At 39.3% G+C, this 13,512-nt stretch overlaps 2 protein-coding genes across 9 annotated transcripts in view; one reads left to right on the top strand and one right to left on the bottom strand.

Moving 5' to 3' along the window:
- Nucleotides 1-4,534: 4,534 nt before the first annotated feature.
- On the bottom strand, nt 4,535-10,006 carry TIFA (TRAF interacting protein with forkhead associated domain). The gene is made up of 2 exons (XM_010953691.3): nt 9,868-10,006; nt 4,535-5,891 (listed from the first exon to the last, which is right to left on the bottom strand). Exon 2 carries the CDS (start codon nt 5,865-5,867, stop codon nt 5,313-5,315), a length of 555 nt encoding a protein of 184 aa, XP_010951993.1. The 5' UTR covers nt 5,868-5,891; nt 9,868-10,006; the 3' UTR covers nt 4,535-5,312.
- Nucleotides 10,007-10,959: 953 nt separating this feature from the next.
- The window catches only part of ALPK1 (alpha kinase 1), a 119,238-nt gene continuing 116,685 nt past the window's right edge, over nt 10,960-13,512 (top strand). For 7 of the 8 annotated variants that reach the window (XM_074342144.1, XM_074342133.1, XM_074342113.1 and 4 more), the window contains exons 1-2: nt 10,960-11,304; nt 11,667-11,849. The gene's annotated coding sequence lies outside the window, so the exon portion shown is untranslated. The remainder of the gene's footprint in view (nt 11,305-11,666; nt 11,850-13,512) is intronic. The other variant, XM_074342170.1, reaches the window with a different exon arrangement.

The raw sequence follows: 13,512 nt of genomic DNA, 5'->3' as shown, positions 1-13,512 counted from the left end.
CTGGTACTTTTTTATCTTATAACTGAAAGTTTGTACCTTTTGACTGCCTTCCTCCAGTTCCCCCTCCCCCCACCCTCCATCTCTGGTAACCACAAATCTGATCTCTTTTTCTATTAGTCTATCTGTTTTTAAAGTATAATTGACCTACAGAACTATGTTGATTGCTGTTACACAACATAGTGATTTGGTATTTCTCTACATTTCAAAATGTTCACCAAGATAAATCTAGGTACCATCTGTCACCATACAAAGATACAATTACATAGTTACTGACTACATCCCCACACTGTATATTTCATACTGTTACTCATTTATTTTACAACCGAAGTTTTTACCTCAATCTCTCTCATCTATTTCTTTTCTCTCCTCACCCCTCTCTCCTCTGGGAACCATTTGTTTGTTCTCTGTGTCTATAATATAATTCTGTTTCTGTTTTATGTTTGATCATTTTTTTTTAATTCCACATATAAGTGAAATCATACAGTATTTGTCTTTTTCTGATTTATTTCACTTAGCATTATACCCTCTGGGTCCACCCACATTGTTGCAAATGGCAAGATTTCACTCTTTTTTTATGGCCAAGTAATATTCATACACATATAACACTCACACCCATCTTCTTATCCATCCATTGATGGGCACTTTGGTTACTTCTGTGTCTTCGCTATTCTAAGTAATGGTGCAGTGAACATAGGGGTGCATATATCTTTTCTAATTAGTGTTTTTGCTTTCTTCAAGTAAATATCCAGAAGTGAAATTACTGAATCATATGGTAGTTCTATTTTTAATTTTTTGAGATACCTCCATACTGTTTTCCATAGTGGCTGCACCAGTTTATATTCCCATCAAAAGTGCTCAAGGGTTCCCTTTTCTATACTTCCTTACCAACACTTGTTATTTGTTGTCTTTTTTTATAATAACCATTCTGACAGATGTGAGGTCAGTTCATTGTGGTTTTGATTTTCACTTCCCTGGTGATTAGTGATGTTGAGCATCTTTTCACGTACCTGTTAGCCATCTTTATGTCTTCTTTGGAAAAATGTCTGTTCAGATCCTCTGCCCATTAACTGTAGGGTAATGCATTCCACATGCTGCCCTGGCAGACTTGCTCACTGTGCATATCCACATGGCAACACTCAACCGTAGTCTGACACAAGTCTTGACAGAAAGCCCTATGATCCTCCCTGGATCATGGCAGGATACGGGAGCCATCATAAAGCCATTTATCATCTGACTCCCTGCCCTGCCTTGTAGAAGGCTGCCATGAGGCAGTTTCTCATTCAACTCCCTGGTTCCAGTGAGGCATGGGATTTCCACTGTACCCACATTCAGGTACAGATACAGGCTAATAAAACTGCTTGGTTGGAGTTTAGAGTTGGCTCCTCAATGACAGAGCTACTCTCCACTTAAATCATCTGTGATCTGGCCCCCCTGGCTCAGTGTCAGCAAGGTACCTAGGACGTGGGACACTGACTCCACACTGGTCTTGCTTTTGCTATCTGTGTAAGTAATAAACTGTCTATTTTAGCTCATTGTCTCCCTACAGGCCAAATATATGCAAGTATGACAGCCTAGCAGCTGCAGCTGCTTTTTTTTTTTAATTTTAGAGTTATTATTTATTTTGGTTGAAGTATTGTCAGTTTACAATGTTGTGTCACTGCAGCTATTCTTGACAGTAACTTCTTGGTTTCTGACTTAATGTAGTGAGAGGAACAGGTTTTGGAGATTAGAGGAAATTAAGAGTTCTCTTTTGGAAAATTAAATTTGAGGTGTTTTATAAGAAATCTGAATGAAATTAAGTAGATGATGGGATATATGTCTGCATCTCAGAGAACAGGTACAAGTTTAGCAGTCAGTCAGTAGTTGGTAAATAGTATTTTAAGTCATTATTCCTGCTGAGATCACCCCAAGGAAGCAGATAGGCAGAGAATCCCAACCAAGTGTTGACCGTTAGAGGTCAGGAAGTAGAAAACCTGCCAAAAGAAGCAAATACAGAAGGATTGTGGGGAACCAAAGAATATGGTGTCACTGGAGCCAGAAAAAGAGAAGAGTCACGGTCTCAAATGCTCCTGGGGTATTGAGAGAAGAGGACAAGGTGTGTCAGTTCGGTTTGGGAACATGAATATTGGTGCATATTACCATTTTTACAAATGAAGGGGTAGAAACTGAGAAGTATCTTGCAAGGGGTGAAAAAATGGCCAGTGTAGACAACTTATTTGAAAAGTTGCTGTCAGAGAGAGCAGAGAAATGGGGTAGCTGGAGGGTATATGGGGTTGTGTGAAGGTTTTTATTTAAGATGCTTGAACTTCTAAAATAGTATAACTGGAAATTATGCCTGCTTTTTTACCCCAGTAATTGGAGAAATACATCTTTTAAGTAGAAGTCAGAATTTTCATTTTACTTTAACTTATGTAAAGATGTTTTAATCATAATTTAAGAACACAGACATCTAAAAAAGATTGTATTTCAAATATGTTTATAGTGTTCTCTCATCTTCATTTATTTAGTACTTCTGGTTAATTATCTGACAGTAAAGGAGATAACAAAAGAATTCACTGTAAAAGACAGATTTCCAGTATCTGATTCTTATATCCTCAGGAAATATTAAAGCTGAAAATGAAATTAGGAAAATGATATTAAATTATCATGTGAGTATTTTTATTAATATTACAAATTAAAGGGGTTTTTTTTTTCTGACACCCAGAAGTAAGTAGTATTGTCCTCTGTAGTACATCTCTGTAACATATCTTTTATATGTGACCATTAAATATAAGGACCGCCTTGTGCTCGGTCCTATGCAAAATATCTTACTATGTGTAATGCCATGGTAAGGAGTCTACATACTTTAGCTCAGGATTTTCACAGAAACCCTGATGTAATCAGTTTTTCAGAAAAGGAAACTGAAGCTCAGAGCTACTGACAAATTATACAGGAAATGGTAGCTAAACCAAGGCAGAATGATTCAGAGTCTACACTCAACACTATACATACTTCCTTTCTGTAGAAATTAGAGTAGAATTGTTTTTGAGGGTTTTTGTTTTTCTTTTTTGAAGTTTGGAGTTTTTTTTTTTTTACTTAGCTGTTAGAAAAAGTCTAAACTAACTTTGGATGATTGAAAAATTGTTTAAAGATATCAAAAGTTATACTATTGTAAAAAGGCACTTTGACCTAAGGCGAAGTTCCACTATCATACCTTATTTGGCCTGTCTAACCTCAGAAGTTTCCTTTTGTAAAATGTTACTGCCTTGATTTTGGCTTTTGAGAATGATTTCACTACAGTATTAAGAAAGCTGTTGACTTCGCATGCATCTCACAATTTTCCATTCTGTGAAAATGCTAGTAAGCAATGCCAACTGGCTCCTCTCTAGTCCCTCAGTGACCTTCCAACCAGCAACAAAATGTTGAAATCAGCAACGGAGCTAAAACCACTGCTTTCCTATTTTCTTCACCAGTGTCCCTGAAAAGCATTGTTAGAGATACTAAGGCCAAATAAATATTTTCATATAGGTTGAATAGTAGAATGGTGAGTGATTGAACTTGAGGACAACTTGTACCAACTAGAAGCCCCATAAATTCCAGCTACAGTATTCATAGTGCTCATCCTTGGTCATCACCTGAAGTGGAAGCTCTAATTGTTTCAATCAGGGTCCAGTAAGTAAAATAGTAACCATACCTGTTATTTTAACATAACAATTACTATAAAGAATTAAGTGTTAGAGGACTGGAAAAGTAAAAAGGGCCATGAGATAACATGGAAGCAGCTACCAAATATATAAACACAAAGTGTTAATAATTATCTCCTGGTAGTAAGATTATAGCTAATTTTTCTACAAGGCATATTAAAACAAATACATTCATGTTAGAGCCTAAAAGTAATGCTTCTTCAGGTTAATGCATTAAGTAGATGGTAGAAACAGAATCTTCTAGAATATGGTTATATAATCATATGGGATATGAGATTTCACCATTGTAAAGCACCCCTTTGTCGTAAACTTGCGGGTTCAAAAAGAAACTGCCTGTGACTAACACAGGCACCAATTAACACACCCCTTTATTTAAAGAATCCAAGAAAAATCAACTTCTTGGGACAAAAAAGTCCTTAAGAGATGAATTGAAAGTTTCACAACTTAGCTGTAGTACTTTGTATCAAACACCGATATTTTTGTTTGCCCTCAACCCCACCCCACTGTGGCCATTTTTTGAGGAAATGCCTTTACTATCTACATGGTCACTTGCTGAAACCACCATTATTTAATAGGACCTGAGGAGAGTTGACTGGTAGATGGGTGGGCACCTGACCCAAGGTAATCTTTCCCTTGAACTGGAATTGGGAGATAAGGATTCTCTTTGGGTGGCATGAAGGGTTCTCACCATGTGATGTGAAGAACTAACGAAGCCAATATGCAATGAGGGGCACAGCTGGATTGTTTGAATCCCTAGCCAGAGCCTCTGCCTGTTGCCTACTACATTCCTTCCTCAGAGTAATCTAAAAACAGTCCTTTCCTGTCTTCAGTAAAAGTTTCAGAGAAAATGGTTAGAGAATTAAACTTTGATTTTATTTATGTACACAGATGCTGTTAAAATTTTGAATTCATGGAATTTAAAAATCTGTAGTATGTAAACAATTCAAAATTTGGTAAGAAAAATGAAAAATAATCCTAAACACAGTGGTTCATGAAAATGTTTAAAATACTGGTTTTTAGATGCTGAATATAAACAAGGAGAACTGTAGTCTTGGCATAAACACCATAATTCTATAGGGAAAAAACACAGAAAATCAAAATATTATTGTTTAAGTAAGTCTTCCCATATTAAAACCACAATGACACACAGACACTAAAACACACTATGCTCTATTCCAGTACTCTGGTACTATAAGTACCAACAGGTTCCAACACCCATAACTTGCTTGTAGCTCTGACCTTGAAAACAAATGGCTGTTATGAAATAGTATGACCAAACCAAGAGATGGTTCTGTACAAATCAAAATGAAACAATACAAAATGTAGGACCAAAATCAAGCATAAAAATAAAGTAACATAACCTTATTTTGAGAACACTAATCGTTCATTACAAAGGATACTTTTTATGTATTAACGCTTACAGAGTACACTTACAGTAATTCTTTATACATCCAGCAATGCAACAAGAGCCTAAAGCAATGACTAACACAACTGACAGGCTTCAAATGACATCAGATCATAACAACATAACAGATGACAATAATATACTACACTGATAAACTCTTAATAAGGGAAGTATCTATAAAGTGTCTAGAGTTCTTCAGCCATGATTCTCTTAGCCCTGTGTGTTCACCATTCATTTTCACCCATTTCTACAGGAGAATTGTTTTGGGTAGAGGAGGATGAATAACCGCCACACTCAGGTATGGGCTCTGGTAGCCAGTTGTTTTCTTGCAACAGTGGTTGTGTAGACAAAGTAAATTGAATCTCAAAAAACTCTAATGATTCTCCATCTTCCTTCTCTATCAGAAACTGATAGTCCCCAAATCTAACCATGCACTTGTATGGCAGGTCCATTTTATTTAGGTAGCCGAGCTCCTTGTTGTCCACAATCAGATTGGCCTTCTTACTCATATTTTTAATTTCAAAAGAGAGAACTGAGCTACCAAACTTTTTAAACAGCTGCAGAGAAAACTGAACTCGGGAAACCTGTTTATCCTGAAAGGTATAATGACAGGTATTGGAATTTCGGCCAAATTTCACCACTTCACTGGAGGAGAGTTTCTCTCGGTTAAAAAATCTTATTGACTGGAATATTCCACTTCGCTGGTAGCCAGGATGATAAACAGTCATCTGGAGACAGGTTACTGTCTCTTCCGTGTCAGCATCTTCAAAACCAGACATGATGTGCACCAGAATCTGACCTGCCTGCAACAATCAAATCAGCACATTAGTTCACTCCCATATGTCAAGCACTCAGATCTTGGATTATAATATTTTGATGAAAATTTTCTGATAGGTGATTTATTTAGACTTTAAGAAAATGATACATAGAATACTTTCAACTAACTAGTAGAAACGTGAAATGTTATACTAAGCCCCATGAGAAATGATGCATTACTTTTTCCTATTTTTCATTTCTAGTTTGACAGTAAGACTACACATATAATCTGGACAGTAACAAGGAATGATTATTGATAAAGTGATTTGGGGGGAGCATAAAGAAACTTCAGTTCAGTTCCTTTCTCATTTAAATTGAGTGACTTGGGCCCAGACAAAATAGGACAGCTATACTTTAAAAAGAAAATCAGGAATAAAGAATCCCTTTGGTGTGAATACCCTCATAGGATATACACATAAAGAAATCTATAGTTTATTAACTGAATTATAATTTGATACTATGAGTTATGAAATCTGATTAAAGAAATTTAAAAGTTACAAACAAGTAACTGCAACATTTGTCCTGTATATCCTTAGATTTCTAGTAAGTAAAGGTTTAAAAACAGTAAATGCTTTAAAAGTTTATTTTATTCTATAATTTTAAAATGTAGACATTATATGCTTTTAATTGAAAAATAAATCTCCTTGAGGTAGTTCTAAATATCATATAGTCTGTACTTGTACTGAAATTATTTAATTTTGTCAATGGTTCCTAATGACTAGACAGACAAACTGTCATTAACCACAAGCAACACAATCTAACTGCTGTTAACCACATCCCTGTTGAGTGCACGGCCCTTTGGTGTCCTCCACCTACACTATAAGTACCGTTAATAATCAGTGGAGTAGTTTAAGCAGTAAAACAGGACAGAAGAATTAGTTACTAAAATCTATGAGAAGTTATTTTGACACAGAACTGCCAGTTTAGTTTCTTTTAAAAGAACTGCATGCACATGATTAAAAAATTCAAACATTTAAAAAGAATTTTTTTAAGTATCTTCTTTCCACCCTAATCCTTTGTTTACTCTTTGAGAGTCAACTACTGTAAAAGTTGCGTTTATCCTTACAGAAGTCTGAAACACAATAAATATAACTATGTGTGTGCTCAAAGACATACACATATCTAAACATACAAAAAAAATTTTCTTACACAAATAGGAACATACTGTACTTAATTCTAGACCTTGCATTTTTTTTTTTGATTAGTAATACAAACGGGTGATTTTTTCCATATCTATACATATAAATATACCTCAGTCTTGAATAGCTGCCTAGAATTCCTTTAATCTCGTGTGGTGGTTATTACACCAGGAGATACAGGGTGATGATGAGTCCTCCGGGCCTTCCTTAAATACTATGCAGGACTTACAGTGGGGTTTGAGGAGCAATGGCCTTAAGCGAAGCTGACTTGTAGTTTTATTGTTTTTTGTTTGCCATCTGTATTAGATATTGGTATCAAATAATGCTGGTTAAAAAGAAAAAAAGCAGAATGTTTTCCTTTTCTTTCTATGCTTGCTGCTGTGTACTTTTAAGAGAATCTTTTCTGTTTTGCAAAGTTGTGCTGCTAAAAATCAAACTCAGTTTATTCAATTACTCAACAAATGACATAACTAAGGAAAATTTCTTTTTTATTGATTTGGAAATATATCTGTAATTTTAAATTTACTTTCATAATAGGCTCTTTTTGGACATTATTATATCATATTGCCTTACTCAAGCAGACAACAAATGCCCAGCTATAAGCAGAAAAACAGAGAGGAACATTCAAAATCTTGGGACAAGGGTGGTAAGAATTACTATAAAACCAAAGGCAGCAAGAACTAACACACAAAGACAAGAATTAATCAATTCTACACTGCAGGACTTGAAGATAATTTAATTACAATAATAAATATTTAAGAAGCAGACAGCTTAAAAGAATAATCATAACAAATCATGAGATGATGCAATTATTGGTTGACAAGGAAAGAATTAGCTGTTAACAAAGAGTGTAAAAAGAAACTTCTTGTCATGATCTCTGCCTTGTCTAGGATACGCTGCCACCACTCTAATTCATTTCTGGACTTCGGACAGTAACAGTTCTAAAAGGAGACCTGGATGTTAAAACATGGTATATTCTGGATAATGTCTTTTGGTAACACCCAAATTTTGTTTTTGTGTTCTTTATATAACCTAGTAGCTTAGAACTCAGTCTTTAGAGCAAATCCACCATCAGGAAAACTTTGCCCCATATAGGCTCTTATGGCTAGTACACAGGGCAAATGTATTATCCACTGCAAAGGAAAAAGCTGGCATTCTGGTTTATAAATCAGTGGCTATAAGTGTCTTGGGGTGAAGCAATCAGCATCTGATGAACTTCTGGGTTCACAATTGTGAGCCTCCAACAAACACTGAGGGAGACCGTGTCACTGTCAAACATTTACTGCCCCTCACTACCAGGCCCATCTCTACTGGCTCTGCCCCTTTAAAAGATGATCTTTCCCACTCCATTGACAATCATATCAATGAAATGTGAAGCTTATTTCTAAGCATACATTATAAAAATCACTGTGCAGGTAGATCCTTTCCTCTGTTACATTTGCAGTCCCCAAAAGGAGCAGCTCAGCGTGGGTCCCAGAGGGAAAGACCAAAGACAGAGCCATAAAAGACTTACCATACGAGCAAGAAATCAATCCTTTTTGTAACTTATTTGTTACTGAGCCATAATATACCCTGACATATGTCCCCACCTATCGTATGAATGTATGAAAGTTACAAAGCCTGACAGTAATAAAGGCTACTACTTACTGAATGCCTTTCATGTACCAGGCACAGTGCTAGCCCTGTATACATACTGTCTTATCTAATTTTCAAAATAACAGTATGAACCATCACTTCACAGACAAAGGAGGTGAGTCTCAGCGGGTTTAGCCAAGTAGCCGAGGTCACAAAGCCAGTGTCAAAGGCAGGATTCAAACAGAATGGAAATGCACCCTTTCTCTTGCCCACTACAAACATTACTCCCTGTTACCAGTTACTTCACAAACCAGCGTAGCTAACCAGGAGAGAAGAGAGCCATGGAGGTGTGTTGATTAGAACCAGCAAGAAACCAACCTAGAATTAGTGTTGAGGAGGTAAATACACTGTTACTGCCTCCTTATAAGAGGAAGAGGCTGTGAAGCACCAGGTTACTGGGAATATTAGTTATCCTTAATATGGATATTGGCATGTTACTAGTAATTATGGTGGGCTGCAGGGAGCACCAAAGTTGAGTAAACCTTGGTCTCTGACCTCAGGGAACTTAGAAACTAATCTATTCATTGATTTCCAGAGCTGCAAGTTCCCTCTACAAAGTGGCCTGAATCTCTAACATTTCAGAGTGGACAGCAGAAAAATAGAAAAGACAGAAACTAACCAAAAAAACTAAAATAATGAAATTGCTGGATCTTTCATGTAAAAAGTCATTCAAAAGTAGCTTTTTCAAATCTGATTGGCCTAAGTTATCAAAGAAACATAAGAACAATGAGCTTACATAGTGGTAACAGTTGTTACATCTGGAGAGGGAAACTGGGGTCAGGGGTGTAAAGGAGACTTTTCACTGTGCACTCTGTACCTTTGGAATTTTATACCATGTGCATCTAATATGCAGTGAAACATGTAACAAGTATTTCCTTTACAAAGTCATAAAGCATCTGATTTGTATAGTATTAAATGGAGTTGGAGGCTATCATTAAAGTGATAAACTATGATCTCTGATATCAAAAACTTGTAAAATACTGTTGATGATGTCTGACATACAGTAGCATCTGTATTAACATATGAACCACAACAACTGCTGGCACTGAGCTAGTAGGAGGGGAAGAGAGACTTGGAAGCACAGCAAAAAAGGCAGCTATCCTGCCTGACCCGTCTCACCGGTCATCACCCTGCAGTGTGGCTTTGAAGACATCCCTGAACGCTCCTATTCAGCAGAATCAATACTTACTAAACAGGTCTTGCAAAAGGACTCGTGAAAAACCAAAACAGCAGGAGGAAACCCTTAGGTAAAGCTCAGGGGTTTTTCTTTTTCTTTCTTTCTCTTTTTAAATCAGAGACGGTGTCTTCTTTCTCCAATTCTGCCTGGCTGGCCTGCGTCCAATCAAAATTGCAGTCCGATTCGCTGTGAGGGCAGACTTCCGCTGCGAGGTTGAGTGTGGACTCTGGCTCCAGAGAATTTGGAAAAATTCTTCTTTCAATCTGGAAGCTGGGGAAAGTCCCGAAAAACAAGGGATTACGTTATTTCCCTAATGAACCAGGCTGAAGCAAGGAAGGAGGATGTAGAAGAGCCCCCCGGGTCTCAGCAGAAAAGTCTCTGCCAAGCGAGAGTGAGGGACGGTGGGCGACGGCGAGGGGTCTCCCGCAACCACTGTGAGCTACCCTTCATAAACTTTTCTTGTTTACGGATTAGAAAAAAAAAATTTGCAAAGCACAGAAAAGTACAAGTAGAACACTTAAATCCCATCTCTAGTATTTCTCCTCAGTGCTCCTTCCTCTGGTCTGCAAGTATTACTCTATTTTGTGAAGCCGGGATCACGCCGTGAGTAACTGCTCCAGCGTCTGCGCGTAGCCGAGCCAGCAGGAGGAGCGGGTGACGACTGTCTGTCTATACAACACCCCGAAAGTGTCCTTGACAAAGCTTCCCTCTCCGGGCGATAAGCAGAAAAGACCGTCCCCACGTCATCCCTCAGACCGCCACCCGGCAGGTACCTCGGCGTCCCAGAGTCCTTCCCAGAGCGGCTTCGCGTTCCGGGCTCCGCACGAGGTTAATGGACGCGACCCGGCGGACGCCCCGGATCGCAGGCGGTCACCGCCCACCGCCCACCGCAACGCGTCCGCGCCGCACTCGGTGAAAACGCCCGCCCGCCGCGCCGCAGCTACAGCGGTGGGGGCTGGGGGGCAGGTGTGAGCCGGAACTGGGGGACAGCGCCGAGGAGGGAGAGAGACGCAGACGCCTCTCAGCCCTGCGGGGCCAAGGCCTTCCCGCGCGCGTGGTGACGCCTAAATCCCGCCGGCCGAGCGCGACCCCCGCCTTCCCTTCCCCGAGCGCTTAGGACGCAAAGTGCGAGGTTCCCAGACTCCGCCCAGCCCTCGCCCCCCTCCCTCCTCCGCGCGGTGACCGCACCGCGGACGTCGCCCTTTCTGACGAGAAGTCCGGCCGCCTTCTGAGCTCCCAGAACAGGTTTGATGCGTGGTAAGCCGGCGGGGACCCCACCTCCCAAACAAGAGCCCCTCTTCTGAAGAGGATGTGACTTGCGAGCTGGATTTTGAAAAGGGAACAGAATCACTTCAACATTGAGGGCTGCTTCCCACACACACACACTGCAAGTGCTGGCCGGGACCGGGGTCGAGGGACGCGAGGAGTTGAACCTCCCAGTCAAGACAGGTGCCTGGCTCACATTATTCTTATTTAATCCCCAAGGCCGGGAGAGTGGGCCTCCCTTACAGATGAGTAAACTGAGGCCCAGAGGGTGGTTAAGTTTCCGGGCGAGCAACAGCACACGCAGGGCGTGAACTTGCTCCAGGGCTCCTAATCTGCCTCCCGGTGCCGGTAATGCTCTGGTCTGACGCCCAAGCAGTCCAGGCGCTTCCTCTCTCGCACCATCCACCCGAAGGGATTCTTCACTCAACACCCAGGGTCTCGGGTTCCAAAAGTAAGGGCTGGTACTCGGTACAACGGGAAACTGTCAACCTCAGGAGTCCTTTATAGCCTAGAGTGAATAAGGTGATACTATTTTTCTGCCTCAGGGAGAAGATCTGGAATGAACTAAAAGGTGCAGAGCGCCTACTACAGTAGATGTCTAGAAGGAGATAAGAGACTATGTGAGGAGGAAAAAGGATTGAGCACAGCGGCGGGAGGACAAAGCTTGCAGTGACCGTGGTCATACTGGCCTACCTATTTCAAGGCTTGGAAACCGCCCACCAATTCTGGTAAATGTCTGATGGAAGCCGCCCATTTGTCTCAGTTCTGTCCTTGACTTCAGGACAGTACTTGTTTATGGTTCTGTTTCACTGGCAATAAAATGACAGTGACGCTTGCTGCTTCACCATCTGATAGGTTCTGAGAAGGGGTTAAGTATTAAACTCTCGGAGTTAGATACAATCAAGAACCGTAAGCATGAGGAAGGAAGGGTGCATCTGTAAGTAAGGCAGATTCCTATAAGGCTGCAATTTTGTTCGTTAATCATCAACACTATTTCTTCCCTGAGAGAGAGAGAGAGAGAGAGAGAGAGAGAGAGAGAGAGAGAGAGAGAGAGAGAGGAGAGTGAGAGAGAGAGAGTCACAGTACCTTTTTTTCAGCCAAAGAACGTTAGAGCAGGTGGAAGATAAGACATGCAATTGAACTACACCAGTAAACTCACACAATAAAATATTATTAGAATTGGAGTTTCTGATCTCTAATCTTTAAAATTAGTCTGTGAAAATGCTTTATAAACTGCAAAGGACTATTTAAGTAGGTGTTATTAATAACACTAACAGAGAAAATGCAACAACTGCTAAAATTCACGATCTTGAAAACATTATTCCATTTTTCTGTTTCCTTTAAGATAACTTGATTTATAAAATGACCCAAAATGAGACTTAAAGTCCAGATCAGGATCTAATCTGAGTAATGGTTTTCTCCCTCTGACAACTGGTTAAAAACAATGGCCTTAAAACTGAAAATTGTTTTTGGAAGTTGAGAAACAGCCACAAATGCACACTTGAAGTTTCTGTTCCTTAAAGGTTTGAGGAGACACTCGACAGTGGCTACATGCTCCTGATGTCAACTATACTACAAAGCTATAGTAATCAAAACAGTGTGGTCCTGGCACAAATACAGACACATAGATCATTGCAACAGAATAGAGTCCAGAAATGAACCCATGCACCTATGATCAATCAATCTATGACAAAGTAGACAAGAATATACAATGGGAAAAAGACAGTTTCTTCAATAAGTTGCATTGGGAAAACTGGACAGCTACATACAAAAGAATAAAACTATACCACCTTCTTATACCATATACAAAAATAGACTTAGAATGGATTAAAGACTTAAATTTAAGATCTGAAACCATAAAACTCCTGGAAGAAAACATAAGCAGTCCACTTTTTTTTTGTAATCTAATTTTTTTAAACCTTTTTTATTGAGTTATAGTCAGTTTACAATGTTGTGTCAATTTCCAGGGTAAAGCACAATTTTTCAGTTATACATGAACATACATATATTCATTGTCACATTCTTTTTCACTGTGAGCTACCACAAGATCTTATATATATTTCCCTGTGCTATACAGTATATTCTTGTTTATCTATTCTACATATGCCTGTCACTATCTACAAATTTCGAACTCCCAGTCTGTCCCTTCACCCCCCCCCTTGGCAACCACAAGTTTGTATTCTATGTCTATGAGTCTGTTTCTGTTTTGTAGTGGTCCACTTTTTGACACTGGTATTTGCAATATTTGTGTGGGTGTTGGAGGATCTGTCTCCACAGGCAAGGGCAACAAAAGCAAAAATAAACAAATGGGAGTACATCAAACTAAAAAGCTTTTGCAGAGCCAAGGAAGTCATCACTAATCAAAAAGGCAACATACTGAATGAGAGGAGA

The sequence above is a fragment of the Camelus bactrianus genome, chromosome 2, assembly GCF_048773025.1.
Source record: "Camelus bactrianus isolate YW-2024 breed Bactrian camel chromosome 2, ASM4877302v1, whole genome shotgun sequence".
Taxonomy (NCBI): Eukaryota; Metazoa; Chordata; class Mammalia; order Artiodactyla; family Camelidae; genus Camelus; species Camelus bactrianus.
This window is presented reverse-complemented; position numbering and strand designations above follow the sequence as displayed.